Below are 15757 nucleotides of genomic sequence, written 5' to 3' on the forward strand. Positions count from 1 at the left end.
ATCACCATAGTATAGTTTATTTTTCCTCTTTACAGAAGGGCTAGTTTAAAGCCTACGACAACAAAGCCTTGCTGGTGATCGATTACGAGTGAGTAAACTACATGGTTCCAGTCCATGGAACTAAACAAACCAAAAGCAGGCATTATTTCACTGGAAATGTGTCCTTCGCTGTCACGATTTTGAATAAATGTTCATCTCATATACGATTTTGATATGTGTTCCAAGACATCAGTAGCTTACTAGAATTGGTCTAACCTATTCAGAGCAGACATGTCATTTTAATAGCATAGGTGAATGTGTGGCCTATACTCCTTTACAAAGAAGTAGGCCTAGGCATATTAACAATGTTTCTAATAATTATTTGAAGCAGCAAACGATTTTTGAACATGTAGCCTAACCATTTCAAGGCTCTTCAGTCTCCATTTCATAAAATGTGCATTCGATTTATACTACCCAAATTAGGTCAAGGGCACTAGACAAGAAAACAAATGCATGCAGATTGTTGTGTGGCATGCATAGTGATGCATAAATAAGTCTCAATGGCTTGCTTCACAGCGCAAAGCCGCACAACGGTTTGGGTAACGGTATGCAATGATAAGGGAAGTAGACACTCTCAAAAGACCGTAGCCATTTTTTTTACATGCAACCAGCCAGTATAGATGGCCGTTTTGTTTCTTGAATTCGTTTAGTAAATATTGCTATACATATATGTGTGGGTTAAATACATTTTTTTTTATTTTGTTCAATAACCAATTTAACCAGGAATGGCAACGCTCGACTTTAGGCCTAATGGCTCGCATATTTAATCAAACGCTGGTTTTAACTCTCGGGCCCAAGTCGAGCGTTGCCATTCCTGCGGCCTCCATACAGGAAAGTTCTCCATTGTGAATGTAAATTACCCATGGTAGGCTGTTCAAGGCTGCTGCGTTTTGATACGACCTACCCCTCTCTCTCCCATAGGCCTTACGTCTTAAAATGTCGTTAAGAATGGACAAGTTTTAAGTGCAAGACTCACATCTCACCGCAGAGTTGAATGTGTTTTCGAGCTGTCATGCCACTCACAGCTAGGAAAACCCCCATACGTTTCTACCCTTATTCACTCCCCCAGTGTCAGTGAAGCGTATTTTATAGTCGTCTTTGGTTGCTACCTCAGTGCTTGGCAAGTACACAATGTTCCAAAACCATTATTTACATTAATAACACCAAGTTTCCATGTCCATAATCATAAAGCAGCCATATTCTTATTGTAAATTAAGTAGTCCATGACCCTCACAAACTTATTTTAAAGCCCGTTTTCTTCTCATTTAGCAAAGTGTTGTTGTCAAGCAATGCTGATGGAGCACTTGTCTAACTGTGTATTAACCTGGCTCGTGCTCAGGTCGTCCACATGCGTTTCTGCGCGCCAGGCTCCAGGTGCGCGCGAACTGGTGAACTTAATCATGGCATGGATGTGTACGAATGTTATTTGTAGGCTATTAGGCTACCAGATTAATTTGATCATAACATTTCACTGAGCAATTGGGTAGGCTACAATTATTCCATACATAATTCACTATACCATTGTTATTACCTGTAGAATTAGAGGGGACATGTTTTCGCTTTTAAATCAATAGCCTACCTGACGATGACTTTAAGCTAAAGTCTTTTTTCCCCAGGATCATTAACCAGTGCAAAAGCTATAGTTGTGTGAGGTTCGCCAATATTATCACTTGTTAAATTTGCCCTAAGATTTTCAACTAGGATATAGGCTAGCCTATAGGCATAGGCCTACTCTTTAAGTTCACAACTTTTATGCATAATAATAATAATAATAATAATTATTATTATTATTATTTATTCTCATGAGAGGTAAAGCTGCATTTGCCACCTACCGCTTTGGCAATGAGTGAAGGGCTTTGGGTGCTAGTGAGTTGCAGACATTGACCACGCGCCCTCCATCCTCCACACTGAGAAAGCGTAACTGAGTCTCTCGTGCGCAACGTAGCTGCAGCTCGACATCTTGTTGTCCATCTCGTCGCTTTGTAGCACCTGATAGAGGAAGTCTATGTATCTGGAGGCCAGTTTCAGTGTCTGGATCTTGCTCAGTTTATCCGAGGGTAGAGTGGGGATGATTTTGCGTAAAGACGAGAAGGCTTCGTTGAGCGACTGTGTCCTTTGCCTCTCCCTGACGTTGGCCAGGCACCGCTGGTTCTGCAACTCCTCGTAGGACTGATTGCTGCTTGGACTCGTTTTTTTCCCCCGTTTCACAGAACCCGGACTGCTGTCCTCGATCGACTTTTTACTGTGTCTCCTCTTCCTTCCAAATCTTTTCTGTTGTCTGTCCAACTCCTCCTCACTGGTCGCTAGGCTATCCACAGGGGAGATGGGAGAACTTGAGCCCTCTTCCATTTCTCGTTTAAAGAAATGCAAGGATATCGAAGAAAAAACGGTCTCCACTTTTGAAGCCTGAGTTAGAAAATATATCCGAATATGCAGCCAAGCACCGACAGAAAGTCGTTAAAAAAAAAAGTCTTACTCTACGACTATTCTTCTCTCTACGTCTTGGGAGTCGGATACACAACTTTCAAACGTACGCTTGGCACGGTCCTTCTCTCGCAGGAAGTTTTTCCTTACTTTTTTGGGGAAACTTTATCCCAGTTTCAGATGCTAAATAGTTGTCTGAGTGGAGGGGGAGGCAGTATCGGGCTCTGATTGGCCAGCTAATAAACAGGAGGGAACAGTCTTAGGTTACACTCCATCATTCTAGCAGCCCAGGACTTCAGTCAGAACATATTTGATTGTCATGTCAAATCAATCAAATATGAATTACAAAAGTAACAATAGGCCTATTATTATTATTAGCAATAATTTATGTTCTAGCCTTCCTATTTCATAATTGGTATGCAATAGACTATAACTAATAGAGTAAATATATTACAAATATAGTACGATTATTAGGCCTTCGATAAATGCATAATTAAGATTATGAAAAGTGTGTTATTTCTTAATTGGATAATAATGAACAATACCCATTTAATTATGTAATGTTGACTATCTTAATAAAATAGTGACTTCATCATGATAAATGATAAATATAGGCCAAATAGCCTAAATATATATATATATATATATAGGCTTATATGTAATCTAAATAATATATATAGTTGATGTCTCTCTATGATGCATCTCAATAGGCCTTCTATTCAAAATCAAATCAAATCAAATTGTATTTGTCACTTGCGCAGAATACAACAGGTGTAGACCTTACCATGAAATGCTTACTTACAAGCCCTTAACTAACAATGCAGTTCAAGAAATAGAGTTAAGAAAATATTTACTAAATAAACTAAAGTAAAAAATTAAATAAAAAGTAACACAATAAAATAACAATAACGAGTACCGGTACCGAGTCAATATGCGGGCTATGCATATATCATAAACAGCGAGTAGCAGCAGTGTAAAAACAAAGGGTGGTGGGTGTCAATGTAAATAGTCCGGGTGTCCATTTGATTAATTGTTCAGCAGTCTTATGGCTTGGGGGTAGAAGCTGTTAAGGAGCCTTTTGGACCTAGACTTGGCGCTCCGGGTACCGCTTACCGTGCGGTAGCAGAGAGAACAGTCTGAGTGAACATTTAGTTAGTGAGCATAGGTTTAATTTGAATACATAGAAAATACCTACCCTATACAGACAGTGGGACATTTATAATATATACTCTAGTTCCCTAATTTCATTAAAAGTCTGTATGCTTTCCCAGTTTTCATAATGTGGAAGTCAAACAGGAAGAAAGCTTAAACTAACCGAAAAGTTATCGTGTTTCTGTGGATGCCTCTAGTGGACGTTTCAATGCGTTTTGTCAAAGTTCCACCTCTTGATGTGTGATGTCATGTTTTCTACACATAGCGGGACGCAGGTGGCTCATAATAACGGCCGAATTATCTGCTGCCAAAATGCTCAATTTTTCCGAGTCAGGTGACGTCTCCTTTTAACATTGGAGTAAAATCCCACTGTATATGTGTTTTACCTCTAAATGTATCTGTAGTATTAAGACATAATTAATTGAAAGTGAGTATATTCACCCAGATGCAAGATATAGGTTTTATTTTGTGCAATGTCATTATTATAAACGGTAAATTATATGAACAGATTTAGTGAATTTTTGTGCGTTTTTGTGTGGCTTGATTTGTGTGAAAATACATACATTTTTGTGCGACTTAATTGGTAGGAAAAGACACACATTTTTGTGTGACTTCATTCACATGAAAATATATTTTTTGGGTGCGAACTTCTGAACAATCTTTTGAAAGCTATTGGAGCAATGCATTTTGGGCAATGGTGTTCTACACTGCATTGTTTTGTGTCCCACATTTATTTATATAAAAAAACCTAACGTGTTAACAACACAATATAGTTAATCAACCAGGTTGTCACCGAAATACTTATAATATAATAGTAGCCTTACGTTGTTTTTTTATTTGATTAATGCCAATTCTGTTTTCTATGCTTGTTTTCGCTTAATACTTTGGGATCCTGGTGCTATGTCTGATTTTATGAGGGTTGCCAGATTGGAGTAAAAAGCTGTATTTGTCAGTTTTATTTAAGTGGTATCGATGAAGGTATTTGATTGGGGAATGGGAATACATTTTCATGATGGGAAATTAATTAATCAATAAATGTGGGGAAACAGAAGACCTGCAAAGAAAATCTCTTTGGTTTAAATTCCCCTGGTGCAACTGCATGGTATTTGCAACTATAACGAGTCTGGACTATGATCAATTAAGCCATATCAATTAATTATGTTGGCTTACACTTATGGCACTTCCAAGGCCGTTTCATGATGATTATTACAGCCGTGTCAATCATGTTATATACTTAGGCTATTGAAACAAGGCCTATGCCAGCATTGTAGGCCTACTGCCTCTGTCCAGAGCCCTACTTGGCTTTCATGGCAACGGCTGTTAGAGCTCACTTTGCCACGTATGAGTCCCTGTTGCAGCTTTCACTTTCTTCCGCAACATTGGTGGCAGCGTTGTGATCACGTCCAGCTCACATCTAGTTAAGTGATCTAGTGGTGGGAAGCATTCTGTTTTTCAACATTGTGTTGGGTGTAATTACATTGATATATCTAGTGAACGATGGATAAGCAACAATGGGCATGACGGATAGAAGTAGTCACTACAGGTGTGATCAAGCCTTACATCAAAGTTGCCTGAAGCTGAATGGAAAGGGCTATGCCTTGACCAGTTATTCAGAAGAAAATCGTCTGAGACTGTCTACTTTACATAAGTTAACCTCTTAAATGTAATTGCAAAATGTAGATTTCCGCCTAAATAGACATACCCAAAAGTAACTGCTATTCATGTGTAATTAATTACATGATTCTGACATGCAAAAACTTGGTACATTTGGAAAGAAGACATCTGCGAGATTATGAGGAAATGATCAGAAGATAGATAAGAGTTACATAGTTCAGAATACACAAGATCAAGCACACACAAAATAAACCTTTTAAATTTTTTAAGTCATCTTTCATTGACAAGCTATATGTGAATTATTGATGACTAGAGCTGGGAACACATCAGATGGCTTCCACAACATGTGAACAATATCAGAAAAAAATGACATTGATAGACCTAACAACTAGAAATGGGCAGATGTTTTAGTAATTGGTGTCAGGTGTGGTCACGGGACGTTTCCAAGTGTCCCTAAACCTCTCCAAAATGGCATATGTCTGTAAATTAGATAAATCCAGTGCTATTACATATTTGCAATCCCTACATGCTATTTGTTCAGTATAAAAACACAATTTCTACCATACCAATTTGTAAGTCGCTCTGGATAAGAGCGTCTGCTAAATGATGTAAATGTAAATGTAATATCAACCTCACTCAAACATTGTGGTGGTGTTATGGGGTATCCAGCGTATCCAAAGTGTCCGCATGTGGTAATTGCACTGTTTTTGCACACTGGATGTGCCTAAAAGTTATTGTTCACTATAAAAACAAAATTTCTACAACACCAACCTCTCTCAAACATTGTGGTGGTGTCGGGGGACATACAGAGGATATCCAAGTGTAGCTATAGCTCAAACACAGACCAAATCGATGCTTACCTTGTAAGATGTTTGCTGTTTGGTGAAAACGTGTAAAATAAACATTTTGACTCTCGGGGCTGGTGATCAATAACGGTAGGTCACAGGCAGACAAATAAGATATCCTCATGATCTGTGGAGTCCCGGCTTTTGGTGTGTATCAACGTATTCTGTGTTTATTTCGTTTATGCTTCACAACGGTAACCGGATTGTAGGTAGCAGCCATCTTGAAATGAGGTCATCGGCTCAGCCTACCCTTATAAATTCGTATGCCCATATATGGTAGTAAGTCACACCAAAGATTTGAAGGCACCCACCGATCAATAGCCAAGATACTCAGCTTTCCTCAGACACCCTGCTTTTGCAGATAGGGGCTACCGTTCTCATACCAGACTGAATTGAATAAATAAATACAAATTGGGGACATTACATTACCCAAAACAAACACATTCTAGACATTTACAAACTACCTGTTTAAGGTGTTATTACAACCATGGTGTTCTTTTGTTACTGAAGCTTATAATAATAATAATAATATGCCATTTAGCAGACGCTTTTATCCAAAGCGACTTACAGTCATGCGTGCATACATTTTTGTGTATGGGTGGCCCCGGGGATCGATCACACTACCCTGGCGTTACAAGCGCCGTGCTCTACCAGCTGAGCTACAGAGGACCACACTATATATCAAATAACCTGACAATGATCCACATCATATGGGTATAAAAATAATGTAAGTGTGTTATGCAGCAAAACACAACTATCCTTTTTTAGGATGCAAACCAGTAATATGAATCACTGTTGATCCATTCTGTACTGATCTAATGAGATGGATGTAGGATTTTCTACTGCCACTCCTCAGTAAAAGGCACATGACAGCCCGCTTGGAGTTTGCCAAAAGGCACCTAAAGACTCTCAGACCATGAGAAACTGATGAGAAACCAAAATTCTCTGGTCTGATGAAACCAAGATTGAACTCTTTGGCCTGAATGCCAAGTGTCACGTCTGGAGGAAACCTGGCACCATCCCTACAGTGAAGCATGGTGGAGGCAGCACCATGCTGTGGGGATGTTTTTCAGCAGCAGGGGCTGGGAGACTAGTCTTGATCGAGGGAAAGATGAACGGAGCAAAGTACAGAGAGATCCTTGATGAAAACCTGCTCCAGAGCGCTCAGGACCTCAGACTAAGTACTGAGTAAAGGGTCTGTATACTTATGTAAATCTGATATTTCAGTTTCTGTTTTTGCTTTGTCATTATGGGTTATTGTATGTAGATTGATGAGGGGAAAAAAACAATTTAACCTATTTTAGAATAAGTCTGTAACGTAACAACATGTGGAAAAAGTCAAGGGGTCTGAATACTTTACGAATGCACTGTATACCAAAAGCTAAATCAAGCAGAGAATTACGACTATTTAACCATGTTAATCATAACTGAAACATGCAAACTTCAAACACTTAACCAGTTAAAGATAATGAATGCATGACAACTAGATACAAATGTTTTATTAAAAATAATTCATACAAAAGTCAAGAGTTGGCTATAACATGAGTACAACCAAAGTGAGTGTGTGTATATGTGTGTAAGTGTTTGTGTGTGTGTATCATAAAAATGTATCCCCATTCCCCAATCAAATACCTTCATCGATACCCCCAAAAATCGGTATTCTTTCTCCAATCTGGCAAGCCTCATAAGATTTGAAATAGCCTTGGATAAAATACATTATGAAAGAAATGGTGTAATGTACACGAAAAAGTTGAGCCTTGTATTAAATGCATTATGAAGAAAATGGTGTAATGTAGGCGCCACTAAATATGAAATGCGTTATGAAGAACATCGTGTAGACCTACTGTTGCCTACACCAATAAAGGGCCTTTCTGACTACAAGTGCATCAGTATACCAAAGTATTAAGCGAAAACAAGCATAGAAAACAGTATTGGCATTAATACAAAAATTGAAAAAATGAGGCTACTATTATTTTATAATTATTTCGGTGACAACCTGGTTCCGAAGTTTGCCCCCAAGAAATGTATTAAGTCGCACAAAAATTATAATACTGTAGTATTTATTACATTAGCCTACTGGAAATAAGCGGATCTCAGATGTATTTTTGCAGAGAGCAATTTTAGAAGTTGCACAATTATTTGAACACGTGTAAGTGGGCCTGGTGTAAGGACATTCTGGCAGCCCCTCAGAGGTTCCTGCCTGTACGGCCATCTCAGTGCCGGGTCTGGTGTATCTCTTTGACTGGGATGGTAATAATGCATGTCACACTGCTTTTACCCACATCCAGTGCTCCCAAAACCGACTCTGGGAAGTCTCAGAAAAGGTCGAAGTTTGTTAACTAGTAATTGAAGCTGTTGATATCTTGGGTTTAAAGAAATACTGTATGTAATATTTAACAGTCTAGAAATATACATAAACCATCAATAGAAATGGCAGCACTTAAAAGACACACACACACACACACAGATTTCCTCTGATTATGCCCACTGACCTTTTGCTCCGTGTCTGCAGGGTTGCAGGAGGCTAGTTTGCCCAGGGGAGAGGGGGGCGGAGCGAGGGAGCGGGGGAGAGTGTCTAAGCTGGAGAGGCTGATCTTAAACAGTGACTAGGAGCTATACAATGTGGTCCTGGGCCAAATCTCACTTTCTTTGCTGGGCAACCTTTTCAGTAAAAATAATAAGTGGTTTCATCGAATTCAAGCACAGTTTACTCTTACGTTAACTCTATTTTTTATATTTATATTTTTATGTAATATCTTATGGTGTTCTTGTCTATTACTGTTCTGTCGTTTGTCATGTATTTGTGTGTTTTATGTGGACCCCAGGAAGAGTAGCTGTAGCATGTGCAGTAGCTAATGGGGATCCTATTAAACTAAACCAAACTACTAGTACAACAAACACTCAACCTATATGGGCTTTTTGTCTCTTTATTATGACCCAAGTCAATGTAAACACACCCTTCCAGACATAAAGGTTAAATGATTATAGTGCATCATAACTGACATACTGTATTTCATGTTGTAAAACACTTGTTAGATTGATGCCTTATCCTGGTGAGAGTGAGGGGTGATTCTCTCCTGTGTGTCTGTGTGTGTGTGTGTGTGTGTGTGTGTGTGTGTGTGTGTGTGTGTGTGTGTGTCTGCAATGCAGGTATGTGCATGCGTGTGTATGAGATGACCCACATCAGATCAAAGATGAGCTCAGGGCCGTATTTCACCCGAGCAGAATGACGCATTTATATCTCCCTGACACCTCCAAACCAGCTCCACATGGGCCCGTCCTCCCCTTAATAAGCCCAGATCCTTTCTACAGAGGCCTGTCACATCAATCGACACACATCCTCCACATGCAGCACGCTGACTTCAGATCAGGGTAATAAATAGAAAACGAGTGGCCGGGGGGAGACGTGGAAAAAATTATAATAAAAAGATGACCCTGCATGTGCGGCATCAGTCAAAGCTTTTATGAAGCGTCTGCCTAAAAAGCCAAATCGATAGGCGCGGGTTTGGCCCCCGCCAAGGGCTTCAGATCTGACAAAGGTTAGGGAAGTGTTGGAAAGGTTATGAACGAGATGATTTGTTGGGGCATTCTGTGATGAGTGGAATTTGACTGTCCATGTGCATGCCAGGATTGGTTACCTCAGGGTTCGGCCCACAACCCTTACAAGGCTTAGCCCAAATGATCTTGGCAAGTGGATCTAAAGCAGGCAGATGAGAGTGCAGTGTGTGTGTGTGTGAGTGTGTGTGTGTGTGCGTGGGCGTGCGTGTATGAGTGTGCCCCTCCATCCATCCGTGTGTGTGTGTGTATGTGTCTGTCCAACCGTGTGTGTGTATGTGTTTCATACCAAGATGAACAAAAGATGTTCAGCAGAGAAAGAGCTCCAGCTGGTTTTTATCGGTAGCACTGCTTGTGTCAATTACTAACAGTGCAATCTCTTTTCATGTTACTACTGATTTTGCTGCTTCCATGAACATATTACCGTTCACATCAATATACCAACACCTGTTGCTCTGCAATTGCAATTGATATTGCTTGTATTTCCAAACCTGCATTTCCTAGTACCGCTATTACTCTGAAACACACAAATGGCACTGCTTTAGCTTGTAGGCCTTAACTGTAGTCAAATGACCTAGTGGCCTCATGGGTGGAATGTTATTAATATTTTTCATAATTCCAGAATTAATTAACATTATTTAAAAGAAACAGCCGAAAATCCGGTTTTGTTATATTACAGTCTTCAGTGATGTATATAAAGTGTAATATTGGGATGCAAACTCAAAATTGAATACATTTCAACTTTATCTCTGACATGGTACAGGTGTCTTCTTTTTGTAAGCCCTTAACTATGTGTGTGAGGTGTATACTTTTCTTTCAAAGTAGATTTGTTTAAGACTACCAATAAACACTCTGTGTGACCCTGATTTAGCCCACTGCAGTAAAAGGTTTAGCATCACTTTCCATGAGGCACACTGATTGCTAACCCTGTATCACCTCTTTAACTTAATACTAGCAGTAGTCACTTCTTGTGTGGCACGTAAAGATACACTCCTGGCTGTAACGTTAGCATTTCTATCCCCTGTCATTTTGACAAGCAGCTGAGGGCAAACTTTGCTCTGTTAGCCACCCTTGGACACACTGAGTAACACAGTGAAGGGAACCAGGAGAGTAAACATTTCCCCACAAACACTACAGTCTGTAAACATCACCTGTTCAGGCACCACTACCACCAGGGAAAGACTGGGACCTGAAATCGGGCCGGGCAATTCTAATACACAGGCCCATTTTTTCCTCTAGGACCACACATCAGCCCATTATTTTCCTCAATTTAGACAGGCCCACTTGGCTAAAGATGGACCGGCCCATCTGGCATTTGCTAGAACTGCCCTATGGCTGGTCCATCTCTGACTACCACCAACAACACCACTACCGCCAACCATGACCCAGTCAAGGAGGAAGTGGCTTTTCAACATAACGTAGAGATTTCCCTATATTGCGGCACTCTTTTTCAGTAAGGAGGACTTCTTCAGCATTACCAATGAAAATGTCATCATAGGTATTGGTTATAGAAGTTCCGACAACACCGGAGAACATAGACTCCTAGAGTTACAAATGTAATGTCTGATTACTGTAAGATAAAACATTGAGAAAGGACCCCACTTATAGACAAACTGATTTGAATGACAAGCTCTCTCTAGACCCGTTTATACCTGGTGCCAACACGCGTCCTGTGTCCAGATAATCTCCACATTTTCAGACAGGTGTAGATGATTAAAAGATGCATTGTGAACTGATTTTGATCAGATCTTATAAGTGTAAACGGACAAGATGAGGACACATGACCCATGTTAGCGCCAGGTATAAACAGGGCTTCTGTTTCATATACTGTACACTTGGGGCTGGTTTCCCGGATGTAGATTAAGCATATATGTTAGTGGGGCCATAAAACCATAGGCACTAAATCTCAAAGATTAATTCTTCACTGTAGTATACCTCTCAGTGGCTCTCTATTCATACACTATATATACAAAAGTATGTGGACACCCCTTCAAATGTGTGTATTCGGCTATTTCAGTCACACCCGTTGCTGACAGGTGTATACAATTGAGCACACAGCCATGCAATCTCCATAGACAAACATTGGCAGTAGAATGGCCTTACTGAAAAGCTCAGTGTCTTCCAATGTGGCACCGTCATAGTATGCCACCTTTCCAACAAGTCAGTTCATCAAATTTATGCTCTGCTAAAGCTGCCCCTGTCAACTTTAAGTGCTGTTATTGTGAAGTGGAAACGTCTAGGAGCAACAACGGCTCAGCCGTGAAGTGGTAGGCCACACAAGTTCACAGAAAGGGACCGCCGAGTGCTGAAGCTCGTCTGTCCTCGGTTGCAACACTCACTACCGAGTTCCAAACTGCCTCTGGAAGCAACGTCAGCACAATAACTGTTCGTTGGGAGCTTCATGAAATGGTTTCCATGGCCGAGCAGCCGCATACAAGCCTAAGATCACCATGCGCAATGCCAAGCGTCGGCTGGAGTGGTGTAAAGCTCGCTGCCATTGGACTCTGGAGCAGTGGAAATGCGTTCTCTAGAGTGATGAATCACCCTTCACCATTTGGCAGTCCGACAGATGAATCTGGGTTTGGCGGATGCCTGGAGATTTTGGAATGAGATGTTCGACGAGCAGGTGTCCACATACTTTTGGTCATGTAGTCTATATCCACTCTCCTCCTCCGTTCTCCACTGTAATGCTGATGACAAGGTGTTTCTCAAATCGCATTAGAGGCCCTTCATAAAGGTTTCATAGGGGAGTGTGTAACAGCTTGAAGCGTTTAGGTTTGTTTAATATGATGCAGGTTTCGCATAGATGTTCTATCTCTAGTGTGGACAGAGGCCCGGGGTGCCAGACGACCCCCAGAGGCCTCCAGTGCCGCACTCTTCACTTTGACATTCAGGGGTATAGGGAGGGAAATAGGTGGGAATTTTCCCCTTCTATGTGCAATAGGCCTATCCTCACTGTGGAGTTACACTCAGGTCAGGATATGCTCACTGGGCCCAAAAAGGGACTTGTCAAAAAGTAAATAGATCAACAACAGAAAATCTGCCTAGTTACTTCTAATATGTCTATCTGTTTAATCAGTAGTTTGCTAGAAATGTGTAACTTAGAGACTGTAGCTAAATGAGGTATGAGAAAATAGTAGAGAAAATGCTTCCTCCACATTGATGATGTTGGCGAATGAGAATATAATAGAGACACCTTTGGGATATTTCCATCAAAATGCCTGGCTTGACCATGGTAACAATGTTTGAGGCATATATGTTGTAAAAAACTAAAACGTTGTACCTATTATCTGTGCATATTGCTTTGGGAATTGGGAAAATCTAACTGGTATTTCTCTCCACTGAAAGTGGGGCCCTAGTGCAAAGTCATGAACTTTTCCCCCTGCTTCCCCTCACAGTGAGACTCAACTCACACTCAACTCAAACACGTTTCATTGACTTGACAGTTACAGAAAACGGTGTTGCCAGAGCAAATATTACATTTACATTTAAGTCATTTAGCAGACGCTCTTATCCAGAGCGACTTACAAATTGGAAATGTTGGTGAAAACGCAATTCTATTCTTTATGCATGTACAACTTCCAGGATCTGAACCCAACTTGGGAATAGAGGGTTTCTTGTTGATGGGACAGAGCGTCGAAGACTAATTAAGTAAGCAAGTGAGAGAGGGAATGGAGAGGGAACGGTCAGTAGGGTGCTGACAGGGGGAAGTTCACTCCTCTGCCTCCTGCACTAACACAGCTAGCATAATTAGCATTGCACTTGTGACCCTGGTGCCAAGGTTAGCAAGGTAAGCATAGCTGCTGGGCCCAGGTTAACAGTGCCCTGTTTAGGTACATAGTGCCTAGGTGGCCTGGAAGGCTGGGATGGACTGGGCCGAAGGGAAGATGACCAAACTAAAGACTATAGGCAAACATGGGACCTGTTTGCTTTGCTGATTGGCTAAGACGTGGGGGTGAAGATGGGGTCGCCGTCAGCGGATGTCAACACCGAGGTAACACTTACAGTAAACTGTCAGTCCCTGCTCCCTACATATCACCTAGCCTACACCCCAGACCCATATCCTTAGGCTTGGTATAAAGAGTTGGGTGGATTTGTGCATTGTCTACAGCACAATGAACCTCACTCTTGTGGAGCTCAATCCACACACCAATATCATCACTTCATAATAAAATCACACACTGAGTAAAGGTATGGCTGTATGGACATGCTAACATGCAATTTCTCTATCCAGGCTAGACTAACATTACAAGCCACTACTGCAACAATTGCTTACAGCCCCCTAAGTGCTTAACAACTAGAAAAGCCTTAAAGCGTCTCTGTTTATCTAGACTCTCTGCTTAGAGTGTTTGCGCTGGGCACCAGGAGAGCTGTGATTCCAATCCGAAGAGGAAATTATTGAAGGTCTGAGAATACTTCAAATGGGGCCCCCCGCCATTCGGCCCTGTCAGCAAAGGGCCCTGAGATGTATTGTAAAGACGACAGCAGGCTTTCCTCACACACCACTCTGAGTTATTAGCTCCCAGGCTAAAGCAGCGCGGCGGCCCTGTGAAGAGGAATGGTAATGAGAAAAGCAGATGAGGTATTTAACTAGCGTTTCACAGCTATTAAAGAGGCGTAGAGCGACTGGGTACCGGTCGGTCTGGTGGAGAGTCAGCGTTTTTTTCTGCGGCTTCCGCTTCATCAAATGGCTCTTTAGTTCTCACCTCTCCAAGTGACTTCAGGTATCTGTGGTGCTGCTTTTTCTTAATTAAAATGGTTTCAATCAAATGTATTAACTTAACTGTAACTTATGAGTTGCTCATGACATATTTGTGAGTTCTGAAATGGTCTTTAGACATTTTTTAAAGAGCTTTTAAGTATTTAATTTCCTGGGCACACACACACTTGGTTTCCCATTAAAGCCAGTCTGTAAGATTGTCTATCACTGCTGGCCCAGGAGTGAATTTTGGGCCTACAGTCCAGATAAAAGATGCATATTGAACATAGCCTTTGTAGAAAGCAAGTCATTTCATGGGGAGTTGTAAAAGATGAATTGTCTGAGGACTGTGCTTGAGTAGGAGGATGGAGAGAATATAACGTTTTCTGTTCAGAGGAAGTGTGGACGTTGAACATCAGAGTGATCGGAGATTCATTGGGATGGGAAGTAAGGCCAGATGCAGTGTGATGTTACATTCATTTAGCAGACACTCTTATCCAGATCGACTTACAGGAGCAATTAGGGTTAAGTGCCTTGATCAAGGGCACATCGATAGATATTTCACCTAGTCAGCTCAGGGATTTAAACCAGCCACCTTTCGGTTACTGGCCCAACACTTTTAACTGCTAGGCTACCTGCCGCCATTACCAAAGATACTTTTTCTTTCACTTAGACCTCAGTGTGCGACATCGCACGGAATCCCTTCCATGAGCGGGTTTCATGTAAGTATAGCCATGCTGGCCATATTTTTCTTTTTACACCAATAAACAGTTCCAAAACAGCCCTTTCCTGGCAGCTGATGGTTTACCCTTCTGAGAGAAGTATAACAAGTTAGAGCCATATGATGGAACCCAGTTACAGAACAATGTTGCTGTGAGTGAATTGGGGCATCAAAGTCTACTAAAAGCCACAATGGTTATTTCAATTAATAATACGCATTGTTTCTTGAAAAATGGGCTGTAAATGCTTTATGAGCTTAGTACAACTCTTACCCTATCATAACCCCTATCTCATACTAATATTCAAATTATGTATTTCTATCATGTACTTTTTTGGACCTGTTGCTGCATTATTATTTCAGGTTTAAACATAAAACATATCAGAAGCCCTGGCCTAACCAATAGGCCTTTTCTTAAAATAAACATAGGCAATTTTTATCATCCTACATATACACACATAAGCAGTCTGAGCATTTCCTATTATGTCAGGGAAAGTGCTTTGAGATTGTAAAAGAGGTTTACCCCAATCCAGATCGAACCCTCCATGCTGTAGCCGACTGATGAATTGACAACTTCGTTTTCATTCTCCCTGAGATTTATAGCATTTTGACAGGCTTTTCGCTCTACTCGTTCAACAGGATGCGATGCGCTAATTATATTTACACAAGTTGGAGGCCCAGAGTTTCACGAGGGCGCCCGATAAACACACC

General features: G+C 41.0%; 1 protein-coding gene across 1 annotated transcript; it reads right to left on the minus strand.

The window, feature by feature from the left end:
- Positions 1-1902: 1902 nt before the first annotated feature.
- LOC311129515 (twist-related protein 2-like) lies at positions 1903-2400 on the minus strand (the record flags this gene model as incomplete). Its single annotated transcript, XM_084161812.1, has 1 exon — positions 1903-2400. Exon 1 carries the CDS (start codon positions 2386-2388, stop codon positions 1903-1905), a length of 486 nt encoding a protein of 161 aa, XP_084017938.1. The 5' UTR covers positions 2389-2400.
- Between the last annotated feature and the right edge of the window lie 13357 nt (positions 2401-15757).

The sequence above is a fragment of the Coregonus lavaretus genome (genome assembly GCF_964263955.1).
Source record: "Coregonus lavaretus genome assembly, chromosome: 5".
Taxonomy (NCBI): Eukaryota; Metazoa; Chordata; class Actinopteri; order Salmoniformes; family Salmonidae; genus Coregonus; species Coregonus lavaretus.